Raw genomic sequence first — 27,598 nt, 5'->3', positions numbered from 1 at the left:
AGTCGAGTGTCCTTGGCGCTCAGAAGGAAACAGCCCAGATTGGATGGTTTTGCCTCACACAGGCTTCATTCTAGAGAGTTTAATGTGTACATCAGCCCCCTGAACCACAGCCCTCTGCACATCAAAACCATGTGAACCTCCAAGCCACAGAAGGGCAAGGCAGAGGTATTCTTTTTAACCAGCAACCAGCAGGTCCTCAGGCTAGATTCACAATGGGTCACCAGTTCCCTTTGGGAAAGGCCTGAAATGAAAGCTGACTGCTTTTCACCCTCCTTTACTGCACCTTTGAGATACACAAAGATCTGAGATACCTTTTGTTTGCAGATCTCTTTCATGTTTGGTTATTTGAATAGACAGGCATGGAAGTTCTTGCCTATCATGTTAGGTTTTCGACTCACTTCAGAATGAACTGGAATGGGATAGCAAAACCTGAGATTTATAAAGCAAGCTCTTCCTAAGGGAGATTATAATTTTGTAGCAGGGCAAGTCCTGCAATAAATGTTAAGCAGCATCTTTGGTGTCCTTCTGGGAAGGACTGCTGCTGTGATACACTGCTACAAGCTACGAGGCCGCCTCCTTCCTTATACCTCAGGCAGGACACTTACTGATGCATAAAGAGTAAACCTAATTTGGGGCTGCATTCATTGCGCTCCCGCGCAGCGCACCGCGGCTCCGCCCCCCGCCCCGCCGCGCGATGACGCGCCGCAGCGCAGCCAATGAGCGCCCGGCGCCGTTGAGCGGACGGTGCCTGCGCGCCGGTGCGGGGCTTTGCTGGCGGGACGCGGTGAGGTGGCTCCTTCCGCCGGGAGCGGCGCCGGGCGGCGGGGAGAGGCGCGGCCGGCGGGAGGCAGGTGAGGGGTGAGCGCCGCGGGCCGGGCTGGGGCAGAGCCGCTCGCTGTCAGCCGTCCCGCCGCCGGGAACGGAATGGAACGGGGCCGGCAGCGCGATGCGGCGCGGCTGGAGATGAGGCCGCCGCAAGGCCCGGCGCAACCCCCACTGTATCTCTGCCCGCCCCCCCGCCGCCCTTCCGGCGGCTCCGGTGCAGGCGGGAGCGTCGCCGTGCGGAGGTGCCGGTGTCCCTGCCCAGTCCCCCTGGGGAAGGCTTGCGGGGCGTTTTCGGGCAGCGGGTTTGCAGCGTCGCCACCGGAGACCCGCTCCCGTCTTCTGCCCGTGGTTGCCCGCCTCCCCTCTGCGGGGGAGCGGGCTGGAGGGGGAGCGGGTGCCCTGGCCGGCCGCCATGTCGAGCCCGGGGCGCCCGAGGGTCTGCCCCACCGGCAGCAGCCCCGATCCGGCCTTAACGCCTGGCTGTAAAAGCAGCGGGCGCCGCCGCTACCCGCGTCCGGGGCCGTTCCTGGGCGGTGTTTGCGCGTTGTTGAGCTCGTACCGCGCTTGCGGACCCCCAGCCCCGGATCGAGGAACCTGGAGGCACGTCCCCCCTCTCCGGAGGAAAACGTTACTGTTATAACATGCGAGGAGTTGGGATATTTTCCTTCAATTCTGTAGCAATCAGTGTCAGGCAGCCGGAAATTATAATTAACTCATATATAATCTCATCTTCATCTCAGTAGTTGTAGTTCAGAAATGACCCGGCTGAGCTGAGGGATGAGGAAGCATTTATCAGATGTGGATCTGAATGTTCCCAGTCCCCTGAGGATACTGGGCAACTTCTGCATTCACTGAAATGCACATGAGCCACAAGCGCTGAGCATCCTTCACAATCAAGGGAGACATGTGTTTTGTCTTCTGCAGCACAGCCTGTGCAGAGGGGCTGACACTGAAGTATTAGAAGTAGTTTATAATCCCAGATTCAGTTGGGATTTTGCTGTGATTCTCCAAACACTCTTGTCCTCAGAAGTTCAGAAGAAAGAATATACATGGCAGTGTCTTGGCTGCCAAGTATTTTAATCCAGTTACATCTGCCTGGATTATTTTAATCCCACTTGTATTTTTCCAAACCTCATAATCTTTGGAACTTTTCGTGAAGTGTTCCAGGTACTTCCTGGCTGCCCAGCCTGTCCTCCCAGACGCAGGCCCTTGCTCGTATAGCTGCCCGCCTTTAACTCACCCAGGCATCACTTCTCTTCATTACCTGCTAGGCAGGTACCTTCACTGCAGTATCCATAGTGCTGCCTTTGCTCCAGACTCATGTTCTGGCTGCTTCAGATGGAATGCATCATGTTTTCCTCTGTTAAAAAGGCTTCTTCAGAATTCTAAATTCTAAGAATTCTAATACTGAAAGGCTTATTGGCATGGTCTTTATTTTCCCAGTGGTACACCGATTATAATTTTCCCCTCACCTTCACTTTGTTCCATTCAATATCTTTTTTTTTCCCATATTATGTCCTTTTGGACTATTTTCTACTAACATAGAAAGACAGTATATAAAGAAGATGAATGGCTGGTCCAAGAGCAAACAAAGGTGGTAAATACATGCCTGTGTACTCCCAGCCACAAGGAGAGAAGAAAAAAATAAGTCAAAATTAGAGGATTCATCATAGTTTTGCTGCCACAACTAATAGAATTTTGCTCATTCTCTACTGCTGTAAATGTTGTTCTCACTGTTACCTGTTACTCACCTGGTGGATCCAGGTTTTTAGGTACTTAGCAGCAGCAGTTCTAAGAATCAAAGAATTCTGAAACATCCCCCTGGGATCCCATATGAATGCACTCTGCTGTTCATTCACGCTGGCCTAATTGTTTCCAGGTCTGCCTTTACCATTCAAACACATGGTACCATTTGGTCCCTGTGTACCACTGCTTGCTATCAGTCAGAAGCTGTCAGAGATTTCTCCTTTCATTGTATGGGATCCAGGTCAGCTTTTCTGCCTTTCCCCTCCTGGTCCTGCACTGCAAAGTTAATAGAACTGGAGGCAAAGTTCAAAATACCAGTAGTTGGGACTGTCAGACATAGAGAACAACCAAAATCTGTTCAGTTTAGTGGCACCCAGAAGGCCAAGGGACAGAAACAGTGGTCTTTCTTAGCTTCTGAAAGGACTGGTGTACACCCACCTCACATAAATGCTGACCCCTCCATGAAGAGTACAGCTGCAGTGCCCAGGAAATGTCAGGTTTCTGAGTGATACAACTGGAACAGGACTCAACCAGGCCTCTGCTGGGAAACCACAGTCTATGTACACTTCAATAAATACCCCACCTAGGTATATTAAATGAAGTGGTTGCCAGAATGTTTTGGAAAGAGTTTTCCTGGCCACATCAGGTAATATGTCCATGGATTGAAACTAGATGTGTGCTTATGGAGAAGCTTCCTTTCACATCTTTCCCTATGTTGCATGCACAAAGAGGAGGCTGAGAAGGAAATAAGTTATGGGTGTGTGTAACTGAGATGAGCGGGGTGTGTAGCACCACCAGTGTTAGCAGCTCTCCTTTTTGCCTTTCAGCCATGGCTATGCCCAGTTCCATTCTGTGGGCTGTTGACATTTTTGGGAGGGTTTACACCCTGTCTACTGTTGGTCAGTACTGGGAGCTCTGCAAGGATGCACAGCTGGAATTTAAGCGGGTCTCTGCTGTCAAGCAGTGCTGCTGGGGAATAGCCTGTGACCATCAAGTCTACACCAACGTGTTCTCGGGTGACGTTCCTATTAGATACCAGGAAGAAACTTATGAGAACCAGGTATGACACATGGTTACCTGTCACACTGCCACGTGCTCATCAGAACAGAGCGGTAGCAAACCCGTACAGCAGCTGTCTCTGCATGTTTTTCTCACAGGAAGATTGGCTTTATTCTCCTGTTTTGATGATGTTTCTGAAACCTGATGTTTCTGAAGAGTACATATGTGCCAAATAGCAGGTTGTTCTTTTAATATTTTAATTCTCGAAGGTTGTACTTCCCTTCTCTTGCCAAAAGCAACACCAGTGTACACCACAGCCTGCTTCGTGCAAGCCATTGCCGATTGGAACATTCACCCTTTTCACCTGATGTTTTCCCTTCCTTAGTGACACACAATACCCTTATGTCCAGTGTAACTTCCAGGCAGCAAACATATATTATCAGAAATATATTATTCTAAAGAAAATGCTATTTTTTAGTGTTTCAACTCTAATAAAGGCATAACTCTCCATTAAAGTACAATGTTTGCAGCTTTTTTTGCGTAGAAGAGTTAAGATGATCCTTCCTATGTGACATACTTCAAAAAAAGAGTGTATTCAAAATAGTATTTTAAAGGAAATTGGTCTATTTTGGTTTTAAATTAACCGAAAGTTGTTTGAGAAAACTGAAGGGTTTTCTTGAGCACATTTCTCTGATTTCTAACAGGCAATGGGATAAATATAAGTTAAGACATTAACTTATCTGCATGGGTAAAAATACAACAAATTAATTTTCTACATTATTTAACATTGACACAACTTTCCAGCCATTTAAAAATGTTCCTTTTGTTATGTAAACATGTTCTTATAAAATGCAAAACTTTGCATTTCATTTTGTTATTTGAAAACTTCTGTTTTGTTTGTTCTAGGCCATGAAAAAATGCAAACTAAAATACTAAAAAGCACAAAAGGAAATATTCTGCAAGAGCTAACATCAACAAAATGAAACTCAAATAGCTTTCAGATAATGTGAAAAGCAATGTAGCCAGATTCCTAGTAAAAGCAAACAAACCACTCATTTTCTACATGCCCTAAAATGTAAGAGAGTATTACATGACAAATTTTGCCAGTATTTCTATAGTAGGTAAGGGGTAGGGGAAAGAAAAATCACAGCTGCATTGGCAAAACCCCAGCAAGTTATTTGTCCTGTAACTGATTAAAGCCAGATCTGGAAAAACATCCAAAACCTTTGGTATAACATAAGACAGAGGGAAGAATTACTGATACCGTTATCTTGACACAGGTCCTGGCACAGAGGCCATGCTGTTTTTCTAGTGCAGCAAGACACTAATCGTCTTTCTCGTGGTGAGTAGATTAGAGATCCCAAGGCCACCTATACAGCATTATCCTAATGCCGCAGTGTGATGGTGCCATGCATCTCCCAAGAAAAAAGCACTGTTAGTATTAAGATATATCATCAGATGTTCCTATTTATGTGGCTGAAAATGACTTGGTTGGGACTAACTCTGCAGTCAGCCTTTCTCTGATACTTAAAAAAGCTTCTCCCAAAGACTGTGTTAAATAGGGGCTTACAGCGTGAACACTGTCTCATTCACCCCAGGATTTTATTCCTCTCTTACTGCAGAAAATTAGCTATGTATCATTCATGACTCCCTGTAGATGTCCAGTGAAATGATGTGATCTCAAATAAAATCATGTATTATTTCTGACAGCGCTGGAATCCAGTTGGTGGCTTTTGTGAGAAATTACTGCCCAGTGACCGCTGGCAGTGGAGTGATGTGAGCGGGCTAAAACATCAGCAGCTCGATAGTTTCACACTGCCTTCACCCCACTGGGAGTGGGAGTCTGACTGGTATGTGGATGAAAATATTGGAGGGGAGCCAACAGAGAAAGGGGTAGGTGAACAATACCATAAAGAGATCTATTCTGGGAATCCTTAGGCTGTGAAATAAAAGGCACTTTTATAGAAGTGTAAAAGGTCTATAAAAATAAAAGGCACTTAACTTCACATAGCTGCTTCTTTCTAGGAAGTAGCTCAACTATAATACAACACAAGGAAAGATCTTGTTTGAAGTCTGTAGCAGCTTCTACAGAAGCTTTTTACTTTGAACAGGCCACAAAATGCTGGCTACCAGATGCCACTGTTATTTATGACCGTAACTATGAAAAAAGTAGAATGCTTTACTGTGTCTTGCTTGTTCTGTGTGTATCATGCAGAGGAATTTGAACAGGACTGATATGGAATTAGCTGATGTGTTAATCGGGGCTGTTGAGACATGCACAGTAATTTGTACTGTAGTTGTAGGAGTGATTCTTGTGCAGAATTGCTCCGAGTTATGATTTCAGGCTTTCTCTTGGTCCTGATTTTCATACAAGAAAACCTCTGTTTGCAGGGCTGGACTTACGCCATAGACTTCCCCAGCACCTACACAAAGGATAAGAGATGGAATTCTTGTGTCAGACGCAGGAGGTGGATCAGATACCGGAGATACAAATCACGGGACGTTTGGGCAAAGGTTCTGGATATCTTTTAAGTATTAAATAAATCGCTTTTCTGGAATAATTTTAAATGCAGGGGAATTAATGTTTTTTATCAGTGCTCTGTAGGCTGGACCTGTATTCCTTGACTTCCAACTTGTAATTCTTGCAGATACAAATGGAAGGCTGGGATTTTTCATAGAAACCTCTGGTAATCAGGTGCCAAATCTCATGGTAGTGCAATTGGAGATAGATGCTGAGCTCCTTTGCAAATTTCAAACCAACTTTTTAACTTCCTTTGGTTGTTTGACAAAGCACGCTCGTTTGAGGTGCATCAGTCTAGCATCAGTCACTACTGCGTCCTTTATCTGTGTGAATAACTGTTCTTTAATAATCATTGTTCCATTTTAAGAATATACAGAAGTTGTAATTTGTGACATTCCAGCTTTCCAATTCAAAGAATGTCTGTATGTAATATTCTGGGAGTAAAAATTCCCTTCAGTTAGGGGATGAAACACAGACTTCATCCTGCTTCGGCAGCACTTCCTGTCTCTCTGCATATAGCAGCCTTGAATGAGAGGAATCTCCATACATTAACCAGTCTGCAAGAGGCAAGTTAGGCCACCAGCCAGATCACCTGTCTGTTTGCAGTGTCTCCTCAATCTTTCTTCTCTTTGCTTCAGATCGTATCCCAAGATGATCCAGATAAATTGCCAGACCCTTTCAATGACATCTCCATTGGAGGATGGGAAATCACCGATGAGCCTCTGGGCCGTTTATCAGTGTGGGCTGTTTCTTTACAAGGAAGGGTATGTGCATGTTTCCTAAGTTTTCTAATATAAATAACTACTGAAAAGGAGTTAAATGCTTTTAAAGCATGGCAGGTTTGTTATTCATAGAATCAGAGAATGGTTTGGGTTGAAAGGGACTGTAAAGGTCATCTAGTCCAACCCCCTGCCACGGGCAGGGACATCCTCAACTAGATTGTCTGATGTTGGTAAGGAAATAGCTGTATGTGCATTTGGCAGAGGATGTAGAAGCTCTGTTGAGACAACATTATGTAACAACTTGCGCTGTAAATGGAAAGGCTTAGTGTCTCATGGGGTTGCTGGAAGCCTTAAACCTCTATAAACATGTGAATCTTAAAAACTTGGGCTGAGGAGTGTCTTATATCCTGAAAAATGCCCAGAATGCAGACACTTGTAACAGAGAGAAGGAGCCTTAACACCTGATAAAGATTCTTGCAAAGCATTGTGCCGTATCTCTGTGGTAGAGAGTCAGGAACGATTCACGAAAGAGTTTCCAAAATGATTTTCTTAGACTTACTGTTCAGAAGACAGTAACCTCCTGACTTGGCAATGTGGAATCCAGCTCTGGAATGTTTTGGATTTATTTTCTATTGAAAACTATCCATCTTTCGTTTGTTTTTAGGCCTTCCATAAGGTCTCTCCTCTTTTGCTCAGTGCTGTAAAGATTTGACTCTTGTTTTCCTTCCTTCGTCCTTACAGCATGTATCTGACATTCCTTTGTCTCTAGGCAAGTTCTAGCTTGTGGTCAGTCTCACTCTTAACAGATAGCCTGAGATTTCAGTCAGCCTTGGTACTGCCTGGAGAGGCAAGCAATCTTGGTTAAAACTAAGTTCCCTATGCCTCATGCTCCCCAGTAATAAGTGATAGGCATCCCACTCTACAAGCTTACTGGACTGACATTGTAAAACACTTTAATTTCCCAACTAAAAGTCCCCGAGAAAGAAAGTATTTCTAAAAATGAGCATTTAGCCCTCAGCAGTCATGCTCTGGAGCACTGGTATGACTGCTGGAGGATGCTTTCTATGTTTGACTTTCCTGTTTTGACTGTGCTCTATAGAAAAGTGCACAGACAGTAGGACCAGATGGACTGGGTGTCACTGAAGGCTGCACAGAGAGTGGCATTTTTTACCCATGTTGTAGCAAGCTCTGTTCTGTGAAAGTGAAGTCAGGCTATCATCAAACAGTAACATTTTATGTATTTGTTCATTCTTGGTTTATATAACATGCCCTGAAATACACTAAAATGTCTTTTAGATGTTGAAATACACACAGAACGTGTAGCAGTAGGTTACTGTACCCAATCCAGATTCACTTCTGTGATAAAAGCCAGTCTGTAAAAAGCCTCCTCCTTTAGTACATAAGGAAATAGATTCAACTGCGTAATCAACATCAAAAGAATACCTTTAAAGGTCAGAGCGCATACACTGCATAAAAACTTCCTGTTGTTAGAGGAGGACTGTGCTTTCCAGTTTGTCTTCATGCTTGTCTCAGAGGTTTTGTTGTGGTTGTGATATTTTCCTAAGTTTTATTTGGTTATGTTTCTTTTTTGAACTTGTCTAGGTATGGTACAGAGAAAATGTCTGCCATCACAATCCAGAGGGTTCCATGTGGTCCTCAATCACCACTCCTGGTGAAGTTGTACAGATCAGCTGTGGACCATATGACCTCCTTTGGGCAACTCTTTGGGAAGGGCAAGCTATTGTGAGAGAAGGAATTGATAGGAATAACCCTCAAGGTAAAGTTTGGTAAATTTAGCTGGAAACCCCTTTGATTTGTATAGTGTTGAATAAAAAACTAATCTAAAGTGCCTTCTGGGATTTGTTTCTTGCAGGAATTTCCTGGAGTATTGTGGAGTCTCCAAGCTCTGAAAATGGGATTATGCACGTGTCTGTGGGTGTTGATGTGGTGTGGTGTGTTACAAAGGATAGAAAAGTAAGGGGTGTCAATCTCTGGTTCTGTTTGTTTGTTTGTTTTTAGAATCACAGCATATCTCAAGTTGGATATGATCCATGATCAAATGGGATCATGGAGTCCCAACTTCCTGCTCCTTGCAGGCAGTCTTGAAAGTGTTGAGAATGTACTAGAGTGTTCTTGTGCTGGTTGTCGTCAAATCCCTTCATACTGAATTCAAAACCATAGATGATTTCTATGCATGTATAGTAGTTTGAAGTAATTGAGTAAGTCTGGTTTAATGAGTTACTACTTGTCAGCTGACTGTGTTCAACCCGCTGCATCTGCCAAACAAAACCACCGTAATAAATGTAGGTAAACTAGCATGGTTTTCATCTGCGAGGTAGCCAAGCACACTGTCTGTTATGCGATTGAACCAACAATTTATAAAGTAGCTGCTTGATGCTATATAATGATATGCTAAATACAGCTGGAAATTTTTCCAGGTACCCAGCCCACAAACACTTTTGGATTGGTAAAAACTAATCTAAGGGGAGACAATTTAAAGAGCTGTATCACTAAAAAGATCCCTCTGACAGTTCTCTGCACCAGCCCCGTTTCAAGGGTTTGGACACAAGAACACCAGGTAGAAGCCCATTCCAAGTAACCAAAAGTAGCCTGCAGCTGACAGGTAAAGTGGTTTTGCGATGGCAGAGAAACTAACTGTCGCAGAAAGTCACAACAAAAAGTCTCCTTGTGGGCTGTTCTAGCTGTAGTTGGTCACAAGGACACACAGGCTGGGTACTATTAAGAGAATTATCTTTACCTGATAAAGAAAAAGAACCAAGGAGGTAAGTGACTTCTTAAGGTGATACAGGAAGTCAGTGTTAGAGATTAAGACTAATCCACTAAAGAAACTAAATTCCAGCTATCTGCCTGCTAATGCAGAAGGAGTAAAATTTGGATTTTCTGCTGCTGTTGTTGTAGGTGTGGTTTAGAAGAGGAGTGAACTCACATAATCCTTGTGGGACAAGCTGGATTGAAATGATTGGAGAAATGATGATGGTAACTGTAGGCTTAAATAACCAGGTAAGACAGCTGTATACCAGTTGTGAGGGTATTTATATTCCCCTTTATACAGGCAGTATTCACACATGGTGAGGACTGTCAGCAGTGCCAGTACAGACAGCTAGAAAAGAGATCCATGTGCTTGAACTGCTAGGAGGGAACGCATGACTAAATTCTTCACGAGAAGATAATAGTCAGCATGTCTCATGTGTGGTACATTCAGGTGCAAAGAGTTTTCTCTTGAAGGTACAGAATTTTAAGCTGCATCTACAGTATCAGCATTAAGGAAGAGCACAAAAAGAAAATGCTGTGTCTGGCAGATTTTTGTGCTGAATTTTTCATTACTAAACCTTTTTTGTAGCTGTTATCTACCTGCATTCCATGGCATTTCCTTCACCAAGCCCTGTCCTTCCCTAGGTGTGGGGAATCGGCTGTGATGACAGCGCAATTTATTTCCGTCAAGGTGTCACACCAAGTGAGCTCAGTGGGAAGACATGGAAGGCAATTGTGTCTGTCCGAGAGAGCGACAGATCTCAGACCGGGAGCTCTACAAGTCTGCTCAGGTACATAGTGAAAGACCTGCTCAAGACTTTGTATTCCAAGAATTTCAATGCTGGGAGATAGGTCTTTACTTTCAAATGGTACAGACAGGGAGGAGCAGGCAGTGCATCTCTAATCATTATGTATGCCAAAAAGCATTTGCAGGTTTTGCTGTTAACAATAAGCAGTAGTTGTTGCACTCAGAGTAGAAACTGAAGCTCCCACTTTGGAATTCAGTGCATGCCTGCAGTAAAGCGTGTTTCTCTGGGCTTTACTATCACTGTCTGGAACTAGTCTCTAGTGAGAGATAACCTTATCTGTGGAAGATCAGGAAGGAGTGTCAATTCTCCTTAGGAATAATCCTTCTCCTGAGTGTCACTGTGTGTTTCCTTTCCTAGAGAGGTTAAATCAGTAACTCCCAGCTGACTGCTGGCCTCTTGGCAGTGCAAGACATGGCAATGGAGCTGGCAGTGCTGCAGAAGCTACTTGTTTGAGTCAGAGTGTGCTCTGAGTAAAAGCCCTATAGCTAAGACAAAAATCATGAAGTTAATAATTAGCATTAAAAAATCCTATTTGTTATTTCATATCCATAAAATTTGATGTTGCTTCAGTGTTTCCCTGCAAGTTGTAGGCAGCAAACACCACCTATTGTTTGAAAAGAGCAATGAAATATCTTCCTATGCCTCAGATTTATTAGACTGCTCTGCCAGATTTGTGTTAGACTCTTTCCTCTGATGATAGAGTTTGACCTTTAAAAATAGAAGTCTTCTGTTTCTCTCTTAAAGCTGAAATGCTGGATTGATTTCTATATGTCTGTGGTCTAAGGCCTGTGCTGATTTATAGTACTGTGAGTGATAATTAATTATCTGTTTGTCCTTCAGTGCTGGCTGTTTCTTTACTGATGATATTCAGAACCAAACAAATGCGATCATTCACGGTCATGCAGATACTTCCTCTGATACAGAGCTTCCAAGTGTACCCGTGAACCTTGCCAACACCCCCTCGGTGGGAGCTGGAGCCAGCAGCAGTGGTAACAGCCCAGGCAACCAGACAGCAGAAACCCAGGAAAACGTGGCTGTGGATCCTCTGGACTCTGGACAAGGAGAAGTCACTGTGGCTTCGACTAGTAATGAGAATGCTAATCTTGAAATGCATAAACCTACAAACCCAAATCCTTCTGCAGAACTGCAGTGGACAAACATTGACTTGAAGGAGGCCCAAAAGCATCCAGTCCTCTCTGTCAGCAGCTTTGCAGAAACGTCCAGCCTGTCTTCCCTTGGCATGTTCTCAGTGGGAGCCGAAGAGCAGTATGGAGCCGATGATCACCCACTGTGGGCCTGGGTGTCTGGGGGAGGCTGTCTTGTAGATTTGCACAGCCCGTTGAAATGGTTCACTGTTCCATCAGGTACTCTCCAGTCACTACAACAGATCCTAATTCCCACTCACAGTTCAATATGCTTTTTAAGAAAAATGTTGGTTTGGGTTTTTTTGAACAAAACCATGGCACAAAACTTCTGATATCCCATTTACTGCAGTTTGTTAATACAGTCCGTGTCTGAGGACAGTGCTGCTTGTATTTAGGTGGAAAGCACTTTGGGGTTGTAATACATAAATCTAAAGGTGGTATTTTCTCTGAGTATTTGTAAAATAATCTGTGCTGGCTCTGCATCTCGTTTTTAATTGCACCAAAACTGCAACTTCAGGCAAAACCCCTCATACCACTGAGTGGTAACTAAAGGCAGAGAAAAGGGCTCTGTTGAGACATGCAAATGCCACAAAGAACTGCCTCGCTCCTACCATTCCTACTGAGACAAGGGTAAGATACAGAAATTACTCAGAGGCACTGTGAGTGTGAGCCTAGCTCGTAACTGAATGGTGTTAGATTTTAAACTATTGAAAGACAGTGGAATGTAACCATATTTCCAAAATAAATAATGAACTGTGGCATCCCAGTATCTCATAGCAGTGTAACTCTTACTGTGTTGTACTACCTAATTGCAGTTCAGTGACAAAATTCCCATTTTTACAAGAGAATGGCCTTGAAAGAGTCTGTGTTATCATCTAGTGATTCCATTTCTATGCATCATTTACAATGTTTGGCTGTAAATTCTTAAGTATTCATTGATTCTTAAGTATAATAACTAGAACAATTATAGAATCATAGAATAGTTAGGATTGGAAAGGACCTTAAGATCATCTAGCTCCAACCCCCCTGCCATGGGGGGGTTAAACTGGGTTGATTCAGTCCAGTGTTCAAAGCAGCATTGTGTTTTACCTTTCACAGAATTGTATTCAGAGCTCACTGGAGTTTATTGGTTTGGGTTCTGTTCTAGGATTGTCATCCTCTGTGCAGTCCCTATCACTGTCTATCACTCCAGCACAGACAGCAGCATGGCGAAAGCAGATCTTTCAGCAGCTCAGTGAAAGGACAAAGCGGGAGCTGGAGAATTTCAGGCACTATGAACAGGCTATTGAGCAGGTAAGCAGTGAGGATGCTTATCTGTTTGCTGAACACATCTATCAATACTGGGCATCAGTAACACATTTCTGATGTACTGATTTGAACCTACTGTCAGCTTTATATTCTTGTTCTTATTTCCACCTATGACAACTTTCCTGGCTTATCACTGTCTGAGCTCCCTATTGGAAACTTGACAGCTTATCAAACATGGAGCAGCAATCTTTATCTAAAAACATTAGCTGATAGTTTTGTATAGGAGCAAAACCAGATTGGTCAGCACTATTTGAGTACACTGAAACCTCAAATCCACAGAGAAATATTTGCAACAGTGGAACATTGTAGGAATTATTCCACCACAAGATGAGGCTTCTTAATTGAACCAGTGACTCAAGTAGGTGAACTTTCCCTTTCTGCAACCATTAGGGAATTAATGTAAGTTCTATAAATAAAACAACAATGCAAACATCAACAGCAGCACTTAAATAGCAGCACTTTTGTGTGATGTTCTCTTTGTTATGACTCCTCAGCTCTTTTCAGATTCATTCACATTTTTGGTCTCTTCACTGCTAATTGCCAAATGACATCTGGAATTCATTTGATTAAAACCACTTGGAGTGCAGGGGTCTAATCAAGTTTAAAAAGATTATGTCAAAAGCCTTTAGAGTCCAAGCACAAGTTGTGTTGTAACAGGAGCACACTGGAGTCAGTTAGTATCTGTGTGCTACTGCATTCTTGCAGAAGTAAAATGATAATACTGTTGTACAGATGCTACTTCAGTGCCTTTCTGTCCAGTTTTGTCAGTTTTCATTTTGTCTTCATCTTCTTGAACACTCTGGTACACTCTGTGTCAGAATGAACTGATCTGATCAGACTGACCTGCAGCAGAGAGTTTTTGTGGTCACAAAAATAGTATTTGGGAAAAAGTGAGTCACACAGATTGCTTACTCCTGTAAATTTGTGTTTGCATTGCAGTCAGTTTGGGTTAAAACTGGAACCTTGCAATGGTGGAGGAATTGGAAGCCTCATAAATGGATGGATGTTCGAGTCGCGCTTGAACAGTTCACTGGGAGCGATGGAATTCGTGACAGCATCCTGTTCATCTATTACATGTACTATGAGGAGAAAAAGGTGTGTTCAGCTTGAGACCCTTGAGAGAGTTGTATTTGGCAAATGAAAACCTTTGAAGGGAAAACAGTTTTCTTAAGGGAGGCAAATTATGGTATGCTGCTGTTCTAAGTTTTGGGAACCAATGCAAACATAGCCCAGGGTACTAGCAAATTGCAAACTTTCCTAAGTTGTAGCTATGTTAATGCTATGTCAGAAATACCCAGTCAGCAACAATCCACATTGCTTGAACCTTCAGCTTTGCACTAATGAGGAATCTTCTGGAAGTTCAAAATGTTCTTTATTGTGAAGAAAGGGCCAAGCTTGCCTGGCCAGGATCTTCATCAACAGGGTTAATGCATATGGGCAGTAGGAATCCGAGGTAGTGCAGGACTTGAAATAGAGCCCTGTTTCTTCTGCACGAAGAGTTGATTCTTTGCTGTTGTTGGCAGGAACGCCTCATTCATACTCCTGAAGTGCAAAAATGCTGGCTCTGAGGAAGGTAGATCTGAGTGTTAGCTTTATTTTCCATTTTTTTATCTTGTCTTAGTATATCCACGTTTTCCTGAATGAAGTCACTATTATAGTTGAAGTTCTGAATGAAGCCAAACATTCCTTTGCACTTTATACACCTGAAAGGACGAGGCAGCGATGGCCAATCCGCCTGGCAGCCACAACGGAGCAAGAAATGCATGACTGGGTAATTCCATGAATTTTTTATTTCAAGTTGGCAATATCTGCAGTAAAACATAAAGCTAGTCTATGAATCTCAGCGTCATATTTAGGGTATCTAGGCTACTTACCTGTTTTCACAATTTAGGTATTTAAAAAGTCTGTTCAAACTTAGAGGCACCTGGGGCTTCTTATGTCCGCTGGAGTTTGCATGCTTTCTGATGCTGCTGCGGTTATCTACAGTAAAACCAACATTGTTTTTCCTTCCCTTTCTATCTCCAGATATAGATTAAGCTATGAATGAGTTAGGAGTTTAATTCAGTTAGTCTATTCTTCTGCATTGGTAGGAGAACTGTTATCTGTTGTCACTGTTGTAGAGTTTCACGTATAGGCAGGCACTTACACACTGAAGCAATGGAAAGCCTGAACGATAATTTCATAATGATCAGATACTGCAAACACAGTAGTTCCAGTGTTTGTTAATAATTTCCAAAACACTGAATTCCAGTGCTTTTGAGAAAAAGCTGCAGATTCACTTTGCTGATTTGAAAGAACATGCAAAGTTAAAACTTCATTTTATAAAACTGAAGCATCCATGTGGAAGTTTTTGTTCTCACTGTAAATGGAAGCTTTTGGTTCTGTGCTTCCTGTTTTGTAGCTGTCTTTGCTGAACATGTCGTGTTGTGAAAGCAGACGGATTCAAGGCCCTCCTTCTCACCATGCCATTTGGTCAGTTACTTGTAAAGGAGACATCTTTGTTAGTGAGCCAAGTCCTGAACTGGAGGATGGACCACAAATGATGCCATGTGATCAAATGTAAGAGGTTTCAGAAGCTGTTCTTTCCGCATGGAATGCCATCCAGCAAAGACTGTCTTTCATGTGAATTCAGTAACTTTGATGGGCTGTCAGAGTATATAGTACACTGCAGATGTCTGTCAATGACAAGGTGAATGGCTGCCTTCATATTCATGATTGCACGTGAAGAAATTCACCAAATCATATTTGAATTCTTAGATGCTGGAGCTACTCATGTGATTTCACAAGCCTTTCTCATTGAGATGCCATTTTTTGGTGATTGCATCTTTCATGCTATATTTACTTAATTTAAGAAATGACCTAGTCTAAAAGTATACAACATCACTGTAATAGTAATGGAATTTGAGCTTTCAGTTTTATCAGAGTCAGGACTGAAATTCTTAGTCCTCCATAGTCATTATGGTCCAGGAGCAGCTACTTTACAGTTTTGATTACAGCTATGCCAATATAGTACTGCCAGCTCTCCTAGCAGAAATATACCAGCCTCAGAACTGGTGGCTTAAAGGCCAGTCTTCAATTTAAAAAATACACACAGTTTCATGTTACTTGCATAAAGCATCTTTGAATAATACTAAGAAATCCTTTAGTCCTTTTCCTTTAGGGTAGAGCACCCTCAACATCTGGCAAATCACAAAACTGATGTGCTCTTGCATCTTAGTTTGGGGGATCCATGACCTAGATGATATCCTGCCATTCTGGTAACTAAATACTCCTCTGCAATCTCTTTATTTTCCCCATTCTTCTCCAGAAAGGTACCATGGCCAACTGGCTGTGTAAAGTCCCAGAAAAGGATTAATCTGCAAAGATTAGGAGAATAGGAAGAATCAAAGCCCTTGTTTTTACCAAGCTCCATAGCAAATACATAAGTAATTTGCTATCTTGTTAAATAAAGGCAATTCCTAGATTTAAAAAAAATGAGGATGAAATTAAAGCTGTGGCAGTTCATGGCCACCAAGACATAAAGATTCCAGCAAAACTCTCCTACCTAATGTTAAAAAAAAATTATGTGTATATTAAAAAACACAAGCCACAAAATAAAAGGAAAGTAAAATACTTCAAAGCCCAAAAATTCCAAGTGAAGGCAGATGGGTTCCTTACATCTACTTTTCAGTGCTTGTCCAGAGGGAAATGCTTGCAACTGGCAACTGCCTGCGCTTACAGATTGCACAGAGGTTGAACAAGCGAATATGTGAAGCTGAGTTGCAGAAGGGGAAGGCATACATTTGCGATGGATGTGGTGCAGAGTAAATGCAAATGTTGTCCTTTTCTGACAGGTTTTGGCGTCAAGTTGGAGGTCATCTTCGACTGGTAGAGTGCAATAACCGAGGCATAGTGTGGGGCATAGGATATGATCACACAGCTTGGGTTTACACTGGTGGATATGGAGGTGGCTTCATTCAAGGTATGGATGTTGGTCTGCTGTGATGTGCACATTTCTTACCTTCCTGACTGGGTCAGCTATTCACACTATTTCAGCTGTCTTTCATTTAGCCTAACGTGGGGTTATACAGTGAAGAGGCCAAGCATTAGGAAGGTATTGGTATTGCAGTTTTATATTTGTATTGGGAAGGAATTGGTACTGCAGTTTTATATTTTTATTATGTTGATATTTTCAGTTTAAGAGTGAGAAATAGGATAATCAGCAATATTACTGTGCCTTTTGGAATTTAACATGTACTTTCTTTAAGGTTTAGCTTTAGTGTAATCCAAATGATTTATTTCTTAACAGGACTGGCGAGTAGTGCTGATAACATTTATACACAATCAGATGTGAAATGTGTTTACATTTATGAGAACCAGCGGTGGAACCCAGTCACTGGATATAGCAGCAGGTTGTTTATTGTATTTATTTGCCATCATTTTTTACCACTGTCAAATGAAACAAGGGGTTTGTTTTAGCTTTTCAGAGTAGTTATTACAGTTACTCTGTCTTCAGTCTCCTCCAACATTTATTGTTAACCTGAGATGGAAGGAGCAGTGTTTCTCAATTTTCTAGATTTGTAATTATCCATTCAAAATGCATTTATCGCAAAACCTTACAGATTTGTGCTTTGTGAGTGCACAGTGTGCCCACTTGGAACATTTTTCATTATTAAGGTCATACAGCAAAGTTCTTACTAGAATATATATATTCATATGTATATTGTGCTAAATACGTTGGGTCCTAGAATAGTATATTTAAACAGAAGTATTGAAGAAGCATTCACACACATGAGTGTTTATGCCAGAAAAAACTCAGGATTCACCTTCCGATTTTAAATAGTAGTGAGGAGCATCACTCTACAGAGAAAAGTTTACAATGTCCCTAAGTTTGGTGTAACTGGAAGCAATTATGCAGGTTCTTTCCCACTATCCTCATCACTCACATGATATTTCTAAATACAGAAATTAATGATGGAAAATTGTTTCATGTATGAAAGTAGGAAGTGCTATAAGTAGGCTTTTCTTCCCTCACCTTTCAAATTCTCTATTGTAAATGACCTTGCATTCCTTGTACGCTGTTTCACCACAGAGGTCTGCCCACAGACAGATACATGTGGAGCGATGCATCTGGCCTGCAGGAATGTACAAAACTCAACACCAAACCTCCTTCTCCACAGTGGACTTGGGTAAATTTTGTCTTAAAGGTCTTTTTCCTAAGAAGGCAAAGCTTAGCGAGTAGGATAAAAGACTGGGGCTTAAATGACCCAGATTTTCTTCCTGGATTTGTCGTAATACTTAACCTTGGTTTCCCCATTTACACAATAGCAGTATTCTTCCATAATCAAAAGAATGTTTAGCATTGAGTGGGACTTTCTTGTTAAGGGGGCCTTAGACTGCTGCTCTGATCCTTTTCTCTTCGACTGAATTAAAGAGACTTGAGAATTTAAATTTAAATGCATTCATACTGCAAGTATTAGGTTTCTAGCAAGTCATTGCGCTCCAAAAGGTAGAGGAAAAGAGCGGAAGAGGTTATTTTTATTATATAGTAGGTGTAGCTTGTGCTTATTATTCTGTCTCCTTTTGACAATAGGTATCCGATTGGTACATCGATTTTAATACTTCAGGCGGAACCGATCGGGAGGGCTGGCAGTATGCAGCAGACTTCCCAGCGTAAGGAGATAACTTTTTCTGCCTAAAATACTTGCAGGCAAATGCCATACTTAAGCCCTTGCTTCTTCTTGTTTGCTCTTTTGCATATTAACTGTGCTTTAACAGGGACAAGCATGCCTGGATTTCTCCCTTTTCATGGGGACGCTAACACTGACATTCACTGGGGAGGCAGGGCAGCAAGCTGAGGCTAGCAAATATGGTCTCAAGTATTTTAAAGTCAGCAGGCGTATCTGGTGGGCAGATACATAGGCAGTGCTCTCAGGCTGGCACTGACATTGGAGGTGCTCTGACACTCTCGTGAACACCTATTTTAATCTCTTTTGGTAGGTCCTACCATGGTCACAAAACAATGAAAGACTTCGTCCGACGGAGGTGCTGGGCAAGGTGAGGAATTCATAAATACAAGTTTGGAACTTGAATGCTAACTGTTCCCTAGAAGTGTCCTTTAGTTATGAGAGGGAGAGTCTCATCACCCAGTCAACAAAAGCAGTAGTAAAGAAACCTGCAGTAAGTAACCCATCTCCAATAGAGAAGCTGATGATCTTTAGCATTATGGTTTTAATTTTAAACTTTTACATGTAAATACCCTATTTGATTTTGTGGGATCTGTAGTTAGTGTGTATTCACTGTTTTTCCAGCTTTCCTATGCTTTCTATGCTAGAGCATCTGCTAGTTATGCTAATAAATTGCTGTGGAGTTACACTTATTCTGTTTGCTGTTGATGCTACAAAGCTTTGTTTGGCCCTTGTACAATAGTGTTTGAAGGAAGGTCCTGAAGCATCAACCTGTTGTTCCAGGATATGCAACAAAACAAATGACATCCAATCAATCACAATGGTGACTTGAAATAAAATAAGCAACTTGAGAAATACCCTCAAGTCTGAATATTTCCTCTTGTTTTAATTATCCATAGAAAATTGAATATAAATAGGGAACAGTTTAGGGCTGGATCCAGTTTTTCAGAACTGGAGAATGGAGGAATGTCCAGTGTTTTTTAGGACATTCTTCGTACAAAGAAATTACTGTTGGGATGATAGAATCTAACATCATTTCTGAAATAGCACTGCTTTGTTGCAATTTCCACAGAAAAAATGCACCAATTCCCAGGATGACCTACCTCCAACTCTTATCTCTGCCTACCCCAAAATGCTACATACCTTTATAACAGGCCCCACCAAAAAACTAGTTGTAAGGTAATTCCCTTAACCAAGACAGGAAGGAATGAACCAGGTGTGGAGTTCTGTCTCCGCAGATGGGATTCTCAGTTGGGGTCGAATATTCACTATCCAGCTGTTGCCTAGTGAGTTAGAGAGTGCCAGGAAGCAGTGTAGCACAAACTGCAGCCTTGGGTTTACAAAGTTTTTAAAACCAGAAGCTTTGGGAAATCAGTAATACGTCAAAATTTAAAACCTGATGCAAAACATGATTGATTGTTATAAACCTCTTTGAAATTAAAAACACTAATGCCTACTTACTGAAAAGACTTCAGGATTGTTTGTACTGAAGTCAACAATGGACCAGGAAACAAATTCAGTTCTAGAAAGTACGTTGTTGTGACGGGTTTGGGTTTTTTCTGCTTCAGAAAATGTAAGATAGTCACCAATGGGCCATGGCTGGAAGTGCCTCCTGTTACCCTGTGGGACATCTCCATAATTCCCAGTTCAGATGCAGATGGTGAAGAAGCAGTAGCACTGTGGGCAATCAGTGACAAAGGAGACGTGCTCTGCAGGCTTGGAGTGACACAGCAAAATCCAGCTGTAAGGCTCCCTGTTTGTTTTTACTGCCTTATTAATGTATTTAATGTGATTATGCAAGTACATACATGCAATCACACAGTGCCTTCTCTCAAAGCACCTTGTTATTTTTTTCCCTTTTATGTCCCAGATTTGAAAGTCCTTGTCCATCATCTGTAATGCAGTTTGCTGCCCACATTTCTTATAATAGCGCTTCTCTTGCATAATCTACCTTAGCTTGTGTCACGTCACCTGCAGGAGCCTCTCTCAGCTCCTGTACATCTTGTAAAGCATTTCACTTCCACTTTCTGCACTGACAGCTTTGTTCCTTTTTTAATTGTTGATAATGTGTGTATCCCATTTAAATGAACTGTTGAGGAATAGAATTTCTTTAAAGTATGCACCCAGTCTAATGCCTGTTGATATCAGGAGTTTATCCTTTGACATTTCTGGGTCTGGAACTGACTTTGCTTATTGAAGACAGATGGGTTGGGACTAACCTATGTTTTTATGGATTGGGACAGAAGCAGTGAGTGCATGTCCAGTAAAGTATGCAGAAAGGAACAGATAGTCCCAATAACTTCAACAGGAATACTTATTACCTACTAATAGACACATACTGAAACATCAGGTTAGGGTTGGTATGTGCTGATTTTAAGCCATATTTACAACAGGGAAAAATGTAACAATATACTTTAGTGGAATTTGGGGGAAAACTGCAAGAAGTTGAAAATTTATAGGATTTTTTATTTTTCTCCCTGTTCAATCAGTTGCAGTAGAACAGATCTGTAAGGCAGTGCAACAGCAAGAACTGGAACACTGTGTCTGGAATCTGAAGCCCTGTATCAGTTGATTTTTGTAAGACCCATTCTGCATAATCAAACCAAGGGATTATTAAAAAAATAAAAGACTAGCCCAGCTATTCAGAGACATGCAGGTGCCTAAATTCCAGTGATCTCAACAGAAAAGGCCTTGTTAGAGTCCAATACAGCTATTCTCATATAGTTATATATCCAAATATCTTTGAGGATCAGGGACCTTGTTTCTGTTCAGTTGTACAGGTAGGTAAGGATTATTCTTCACAACATTTTTCACTATATAGGGTTTGTGCCATTTGGGAATCAATGATATTTTGTCATGGAGTTCTTAACCACTGCTTCACAATTCACCTTCCATGATTTGTTAGGGAACATCCTGGCTCCATGTGGGAACAGATCAGCCCTTCATTTCCATCTCAGTTGGAGCATTTTACCAAGTGTGGGCTATTGCTAGAGATGGTTCTGCCTTCTATCGGGGTTCAGTGTCTCCAAAAAAACCTGCAGGTAAGTGCTTGCACTTTTTTAGTGTGGTCTTCATCTTACACATTGTGTAGGTTCTACTACCCTGCCATTTCTGAAAAAGACAAATCTGTTTAGCAGAGGTCCTTCCAATAGCTGTGCAAAACAGTGCATATGAACAACACTCATGATAATTTTAGCAGTTAATTTGGTCTTCACCTACATGATTTAAAGTGTTTGTTTCTAAAAACAAGCTAGTAATATATTAAGTATAATGACATTCAGAGCTTTCTTGCACAGCTCTCTACTTCAGCTGCAGACATTTCCAAGACTTCCCATATATAATTCTGTTTTCTCAGTGTTTGACTCAAGTATCTCTGACCTTTAGGTGACTGTTGGTACCATATTCCTTCACCTCAAAAACAGAAGTTAAAGCAAGTCTCAGTAGGACGAACATCTGTGTTTGTGTTGGATAAAAATGGTAAGGACTTTTTAAAGTTATGTGTCAATGTTACAGAAAATAAATCAGTATACATCAGATTGAACTAAAAAGGAGATGCTAAGTTAGAGCTTCTGCTTGTACAGATGGTTACTGTTGCTCCAAGATGATTAATATATTTTATGTTGAAAGAGATGGAGTAGGCAGCCTACTGAAGTACTGCTTTTAAGGACTTGGGTTTTGTTGTATCTGATAGTGCCCTAAGTAGCAACAGTCCAGCATCTGTGCTGTTCTTGGGGGAAGAGACAGGTGAATGTCAAAGAGGAGAACTACATGGCACGATTTTGTCTAAAACCCTAGAACATACATAACTGAAGAATAATACTTGCCTGTTGCAAAACCTAGGAACAGCACCATCATTGCAAGACAAATGATGAAGCACCCTTTTACAAAAGAAACAAGCCTTTTAACACCACTCTCGTTCAAATCTCATTTGTTTTACATCTCTGGTGCAAAGTTCCTTATGTGAACATTTTTCCCCAAGAAATTTTACAAAACAGAGTATTTACTGTTTTCCAGAAAAGTTATAAAGAATAATTATAGAAATACAAATTTGAAAGTAGAAACTTCATTGTTCTTCACTGTAATATATTAGTCAAAACCATAATGCATTTCCACAGAACACAGGAAGTATTAAGCATTGCTGTGTTATGTTGTTTACTAGCACTTTACACCAAGCAGACATCCTGAGCTGTAACCAGGACTCTGTATTTTATAGGCAATCTTTGGTACCGGCAGGGTATCACACCAAGCTACCCTCAAGGATCTACTTGGGATCACGTTTCAAATAACATCCGCAAAATGTCTGTGGGGCCCCTGGACCAGGTGTGTATTAAGCTTCCTTGTATCTCAGCAGTTTATTAAAAATCACGCATAACATACTTTCGTAATTAAATTTTCTCCTGAATTATTTTTATTTATTTATTCCTTAAGATGATTGTCTAAATACTGAAATCCTGACAGCAAGACAAAAATCATGCCAATGAAATAGTCGTACAACCAGCCCTTTGTTAGGAAAAGCCTCACTTTTTTTCCCCCCTTTCTTTGAACTAATAAGGCTATTTTGTATATTTAATCTCTTTCCTGCCAAATCTTACTATCTGGCAATGTATTAATTATGACACTGGTATCTAGTTGTTTGTTTGGGTGTCTCTCTGACTAAATTAGAGCAGTTTCAGCCTATTCAAGATCAAGACTGGTTTCTGAATGTGGTCAAACACACAATTTAAACATCTAGAAGAGCAGCATGAAGAGCACATTTTATTGCCTCTCTTTGCTTTCTTGAGGTCTGGGTGATAGCTGACAAAGTGCAAGGAAGTCATAGTTTGAGCTGTGGGACAGTCTGCCATCGGAGTGGTGTTCAGCCAATGGAGCCTAAAGGCCTCTCATGGGACTATGGTATTGGGGTAAGTGCTGGGGGCATAACACTGCCTAAAAGTTGTGTATCCACATATCCATGGGAATGTGGGAACAGGAAAGTGCCATCCTGCTTAGCTGGCCAGCTTTCTAAAGCTGGTATATACCTGCAGGAAATTGACCTTTGTTCTTCAGCTTTAGGTTCATTTTATAAGTTAATATAGTAGGTGATGCAGTTACAGCTGGGAAGTAATTTATTTGCTTTTGATAAGTATTCATTTTAAATAGGTAATTTCAAAGTTATAATGGGAAAAGCAGTAAAGTAAGTGCCATTAAAAAAAAAAACGAAAAGCATATTCCTTCTTAGTCTGCACGTGATTATTCCTCATTGTTGTTCCATGTATTACGCTCGGTCTTTTGAGAAAAGCTATTTCAAGGTTTTGGCCTCTCATAAGTTGGTGGAAAACCTGCAGCAACTCTATTAGGAGCACCTGACCCTACTAATCTCAATTCGTGTAATAAAAATAATCCTCAAGGGGTAAGTTGTATTTTGATTTGGTTTGTTTTACAAGGAGTCATTTTCCTGATTCACCCAGAGCAAGATTACTTTCCTCTTGAATAAATAGTATAAACTAGTAGCACACATAAAGCATCACATCAGATACTGTACTTGCACAGTGATGTTTCTCCTTTTGTATTTCTTTATTGATGTTTTACAGGGTGGATGGGAGCACATTAGTGTCAGAGGAAATGCAACTGAAGCATCTAGGCTCACTGTGCATGACACTTCTGAGGAAAACCTTGCAGTATCAAAGGATTTAGAAGATGAGGAGAGTAAAGGGAAAACAGAACACTCTAAAACCCCTCTGATGGTCAGTGAAAGTCAGGAATTGGACAGAAATGCTGTTAATTGTTAAGTTGCTGCCATCTACCTGTTCCAAGCAGTAGTCAGTATCATTTAAAAAGAAACTAAATATCTATTTCCTGGAGAGAAAAACATGACCTTTTTGTGCTACTAAAATATTTTACTGAACTGAAATTTTAAATACTGACCTCTTCTACTACATCATGTGCAAAATGTGACTTGATAGAGCTAATAGTTTTGTCAAAGCAGGCAACCTTTTTAGCCACGATGTATTTTTGACCCTTTACCATAGCTGCTACAAACCATACAACTGTGAATATTTTTGCAGACGATCATTACATTTACTACATTTTTTTAATGTTACAGTTCCCTTCATTTCCCTACATTTCTCTCAGATTCACCCATCTTGCACACTGTTCTTCAGATTCACATTTGAGCAGAGATGAAGATGTCATATCAGTGAAAATGAATAGCAGGCAAACCTAACAGGTCCTAATTGCACAAGCATTCATGTAACTCTGCTCATGTGAGTCCTGCTTTTACAGGCATGTAGCTTGTGTCGTGCTATTCTTGCTCCCACCAGTAAAATTAAATTCTACACAACTCAGCTTAGGGTGCAGTTACCAGTAAGGGACAAATTTTGCTATCTTTGCTCACAATGAGCAATATCTCAATCAAGAAGTGGAGACACTAGTTTTGGTGAGACTGTGGAGAGCACGGTCCTATTCAGTCTAAGTGGCAATGTCTCAATTCTAAATTGTTGGTCCAAATAGTGATAAATCATGTTTTGTCTTCATCTTAACTAGAACTGTGGTGACTGAGGTATGCATATGCCTGCCTCATGAAGGTGAAAGGCACCAGACACTTGAGCTGGACTGCATTCCAGATCATTGCAAATCATGTTTTCAATAGTGTAAAAGACAAGAGGAGGTCTTCAATAAGATTCTGACTTCACAGTGGTAGGAGTGCAAAACAACTTCACTGGTATCAGTCAGTGGAGTTTGCCAGCATACACTAATGTGGGTTCAGAATGAAGCTCTGTTCTTTGTTTTTAGTGATTGATTCGTCCCTTCTTCCAAAAAGAAGCCACTTCTTATTCTCAAAAAAAAAAAAAAAACAAAAAACCACCAACTTTTTTTTTTCCTGTCTTGCTTATCATAATTGAACTGTGATGTGAAATTAGTAATTGAAATCCAGTCCTTGGGAAGCGCTGAAAAAGCCTTTCCCATAGCTTCAGGAAGGCACCTCGTTTTTCCCCTGGCAGCAGTTTACATCCATTTTTCCTCTCTGTGTGTGACTGTGTATGGCATTATTTTTGTATGATGAGCAGTGTGGTGTGGTCTCAGTACTGTATTTGTAGAAGTAAAACTTATGTTTGCACGTATTTAAAGAATATATTTGGTATTTTAATGCCAAGGAAAGCACTGTTTCCAAGTCCAAATGTGAATGAAGATTGAAGATGCTTTACTGTTTTAAAAACACTTGTTGATCTTTCCAGTATGTGATTAGACATTTCTGGTTGATACATACATTGTGGGAGTACCATCAATAACATGTTTGCTTTAATTACCAGAATAGGTTTTGCATAACTTGCACAGTATCTTGTCCAAATAAATGACTTTATTACATGTATTTTTAGAAAATAACTAGGATTGTATTTTCTCTGCATCATATAAAAAAGGTATTTTCTTTTAATAGTGTTTACATATCCAACAATCAAACTGATTTCATACAATAAGCTTTATAATGTACCTTTGCATTTTTCCCTACATTGCCAAGTTTCACTTACTTTACTGTAAAAGAGATGGGTTTAAGTGAACAAAAGATAATTTATGTTGTTTATGTTTGAGTACTAAGTATTTGCCTTCTGAAACTATTATTTAGAAAACTATTTAATTTAAAAATGTCATTGTTGTGGCTAGTAAGGAAAAGTGACTTTAAATTGAGGGAATTTTGAAAAATAAAAAAGTAATTTATCAGAAAAAAAAAAAAAAGCTTCTGATAGAATCCTTTTTGACATGTCCGTGGCTTTGTAGCACAGCATCACTGTGGAACTATCAGCTGCCATTCCATTGGAACATGTATGCTCTCTGCCTGGCTGTTCATTGGGATGGCTGTGCTCAAGAGAAGGGGTAACCTTCACCTACCTCCTCTGCTGCTGTATTTATAGCTCAATATTACATGCCATGTCGGGCTTAATCTTTGAAACACATCTATTTGCAGTAAGTCCTGACAGAAAGAAGCTGCTACAAGCATTTAAACTCCACGTTTATAACAGTAATATCAGTATAATTGGTTCTTAAAGTGATGTGCAATTCTTCAGCACTGGCACTGTCAAAATACTCTTTTTCCAACTCATTGGTTTCTTTCCTCTGCCAACATAACCAAATAGCAATTCAAACATGGCTTTCCCACAGAAACATTTCTGGGATGACACTTAGTATCTGGAAACTCTCAGATCTTCATTATAATGTACAAGTCTAGTACATTAGTGACTTTCAAAGAATCAAAAGACCATGATCTACAAGTGATTAGTCATCATTTACTGATTACAGAACATTACAGAACCATAGAATTTAGGCTGGAAGGGACCTCAGGAAACCATCTAGCCCATCCCCTGTAGGACTAATGCCATCAAGTTGCTCCAAGCCGTGTCCAACCAATCTGAACCACTCCGCGGACCGAGCTTCCGCAACCACCAGCTCACTATTTGAGGCCACCACCGCTGCAGCCCGGGCGGAGGCTCCAAACCCTCTCTGCACCCACACCTGGACAGCAGCGTCCTACCCCTGAAGCACAGGTCCCCGCGGCGACACTGCCGGGTGCTGCGGGCACCCCGCCGCGGCGCTCCCTCAGGCTCCCCTCAGGATCAGCACGGCCCGCCGCTCCTCTCGCGAGAGGACGAGCCCGCCAAAACACCTCACGGCCGCAGCCCGCAGCGCACCGGCCGCTCCCCGCTCCTTCCCAGCTAACCGGCGTCGGACGAAAGCGCCCACCGCTCCGGGCGAAGGTCCCCGCCACCGCCGCGCCCCGTCCCGTCCCGGGTACCTCATCGCCACCGCGGCCCGCTCGCTCGCTCCGCCGGTGAACGCCGCCGCCGCCGCCGCCGCGAGGGGAGAGCACCAGCAGCTCGCGAGGCGGACCTCGCGCTACGTCCCTATTGGCGGGACGCTGGGGTCTCGAGCTGCCCGTGAGGGCTTTACCAGTACAGGTTGCCTGCTCAGTCAGGTGACATGTAGCACTAATGGCAAGGCGAGCCTGTGGGAGACTAAGCAACGCTATCATTAACACTTAAGCACTAAGGACAGCTAATCACAACTCTCCTAGTGTCAAAACAGCTTGGAAACCCCTAATTGAGGCAAGAGCTAA

The 27,598-nt window shown here is 41.6% G+C and overlaps 1 protein-coding gene across 5 annotated transcripts; it reads left to right on the top strand.

Annotated features, from left to right (window-relative positions):
* Positions 1-724: 724 nt before the first annotated feature.
* On the top strand, positions 725-25,861 carry TECPR1 (tectonin beta-propeller repeat containing 1). 5 transcript variants are annotated; one of them, XM_030484349.1, is made up of 25 exons: positions 725-851; positions 3,399-3,631; positions 5,281-5,463; positions 5,962-6,084; positions 6,730-6,855; positions 8,416-8,590; positions 8,687-8,787; positions 9,733-9,834; positions 10,231-10,376; positions 11,235-11,758; positions 12,687-12,832; positions 13,787-13,942; positions 14,469-14,618; positions 15,249-15,406; positions 16,681-16,808; positions 17,136-17,238; positions 17,919-18,015; positions 18,420-18,499; positions 18,827-18,883; positions 20,082-20,256; positions 21,419-21,554; positions 21,898-21,990; positions 22,727-22,833; positions 23,295-23,414; positions 24,084-25,861. In XM_030484349.1, the coding sequence occupies exons 2-25, from the start codon at positions 3,401-3,403 to the stop codon at positions 24,279-24,281; spliced, it is 3,615 nt and encodes a 1,204-aa protein (XP_030340209.1). In that variant the 5' UTR covers positions 725-851; positions 3,399-3,400; the 3' UTR covers positions 24,282-25,861. The 5 variants fall into 5 exon arrangements, 4 of the variants coding, with proteins under 4 accessions (XP_030340209.1, XP_030340211.1, XP_030340208.1 ...); XM_030484351.1 differs by lacking the exon at positions 3,399-3,631 and having other exon boundaries at positions 751-851; XM_030484348.1 differs by lacking the exon at positions 725-851 and having other exon boundaries at positions 1,284-3,631.
* The last annotated feature ends 1,737 nt before the right edge of the window (positions 25,862-27,598 follow it).

This window comes from Strigops habroptila, chromosome 4 (genome assembly GCF_004027225.2).
Source record: "Strigops habroptila isolate Jane chromosome 4, bStrHab1.2.pri, whole genome shotgun sequence".
NCBI lineage: Eukaryota > Metazoa > Chordata > Aves > Psittaciformes > Psittacidae > Strigops > Strigops habroptila.
The sequence above is the reverse complement of the archived record's forward strand: the minus strand, read 5'-3'. Positions and strand labels throughout refer to the sequence as shown.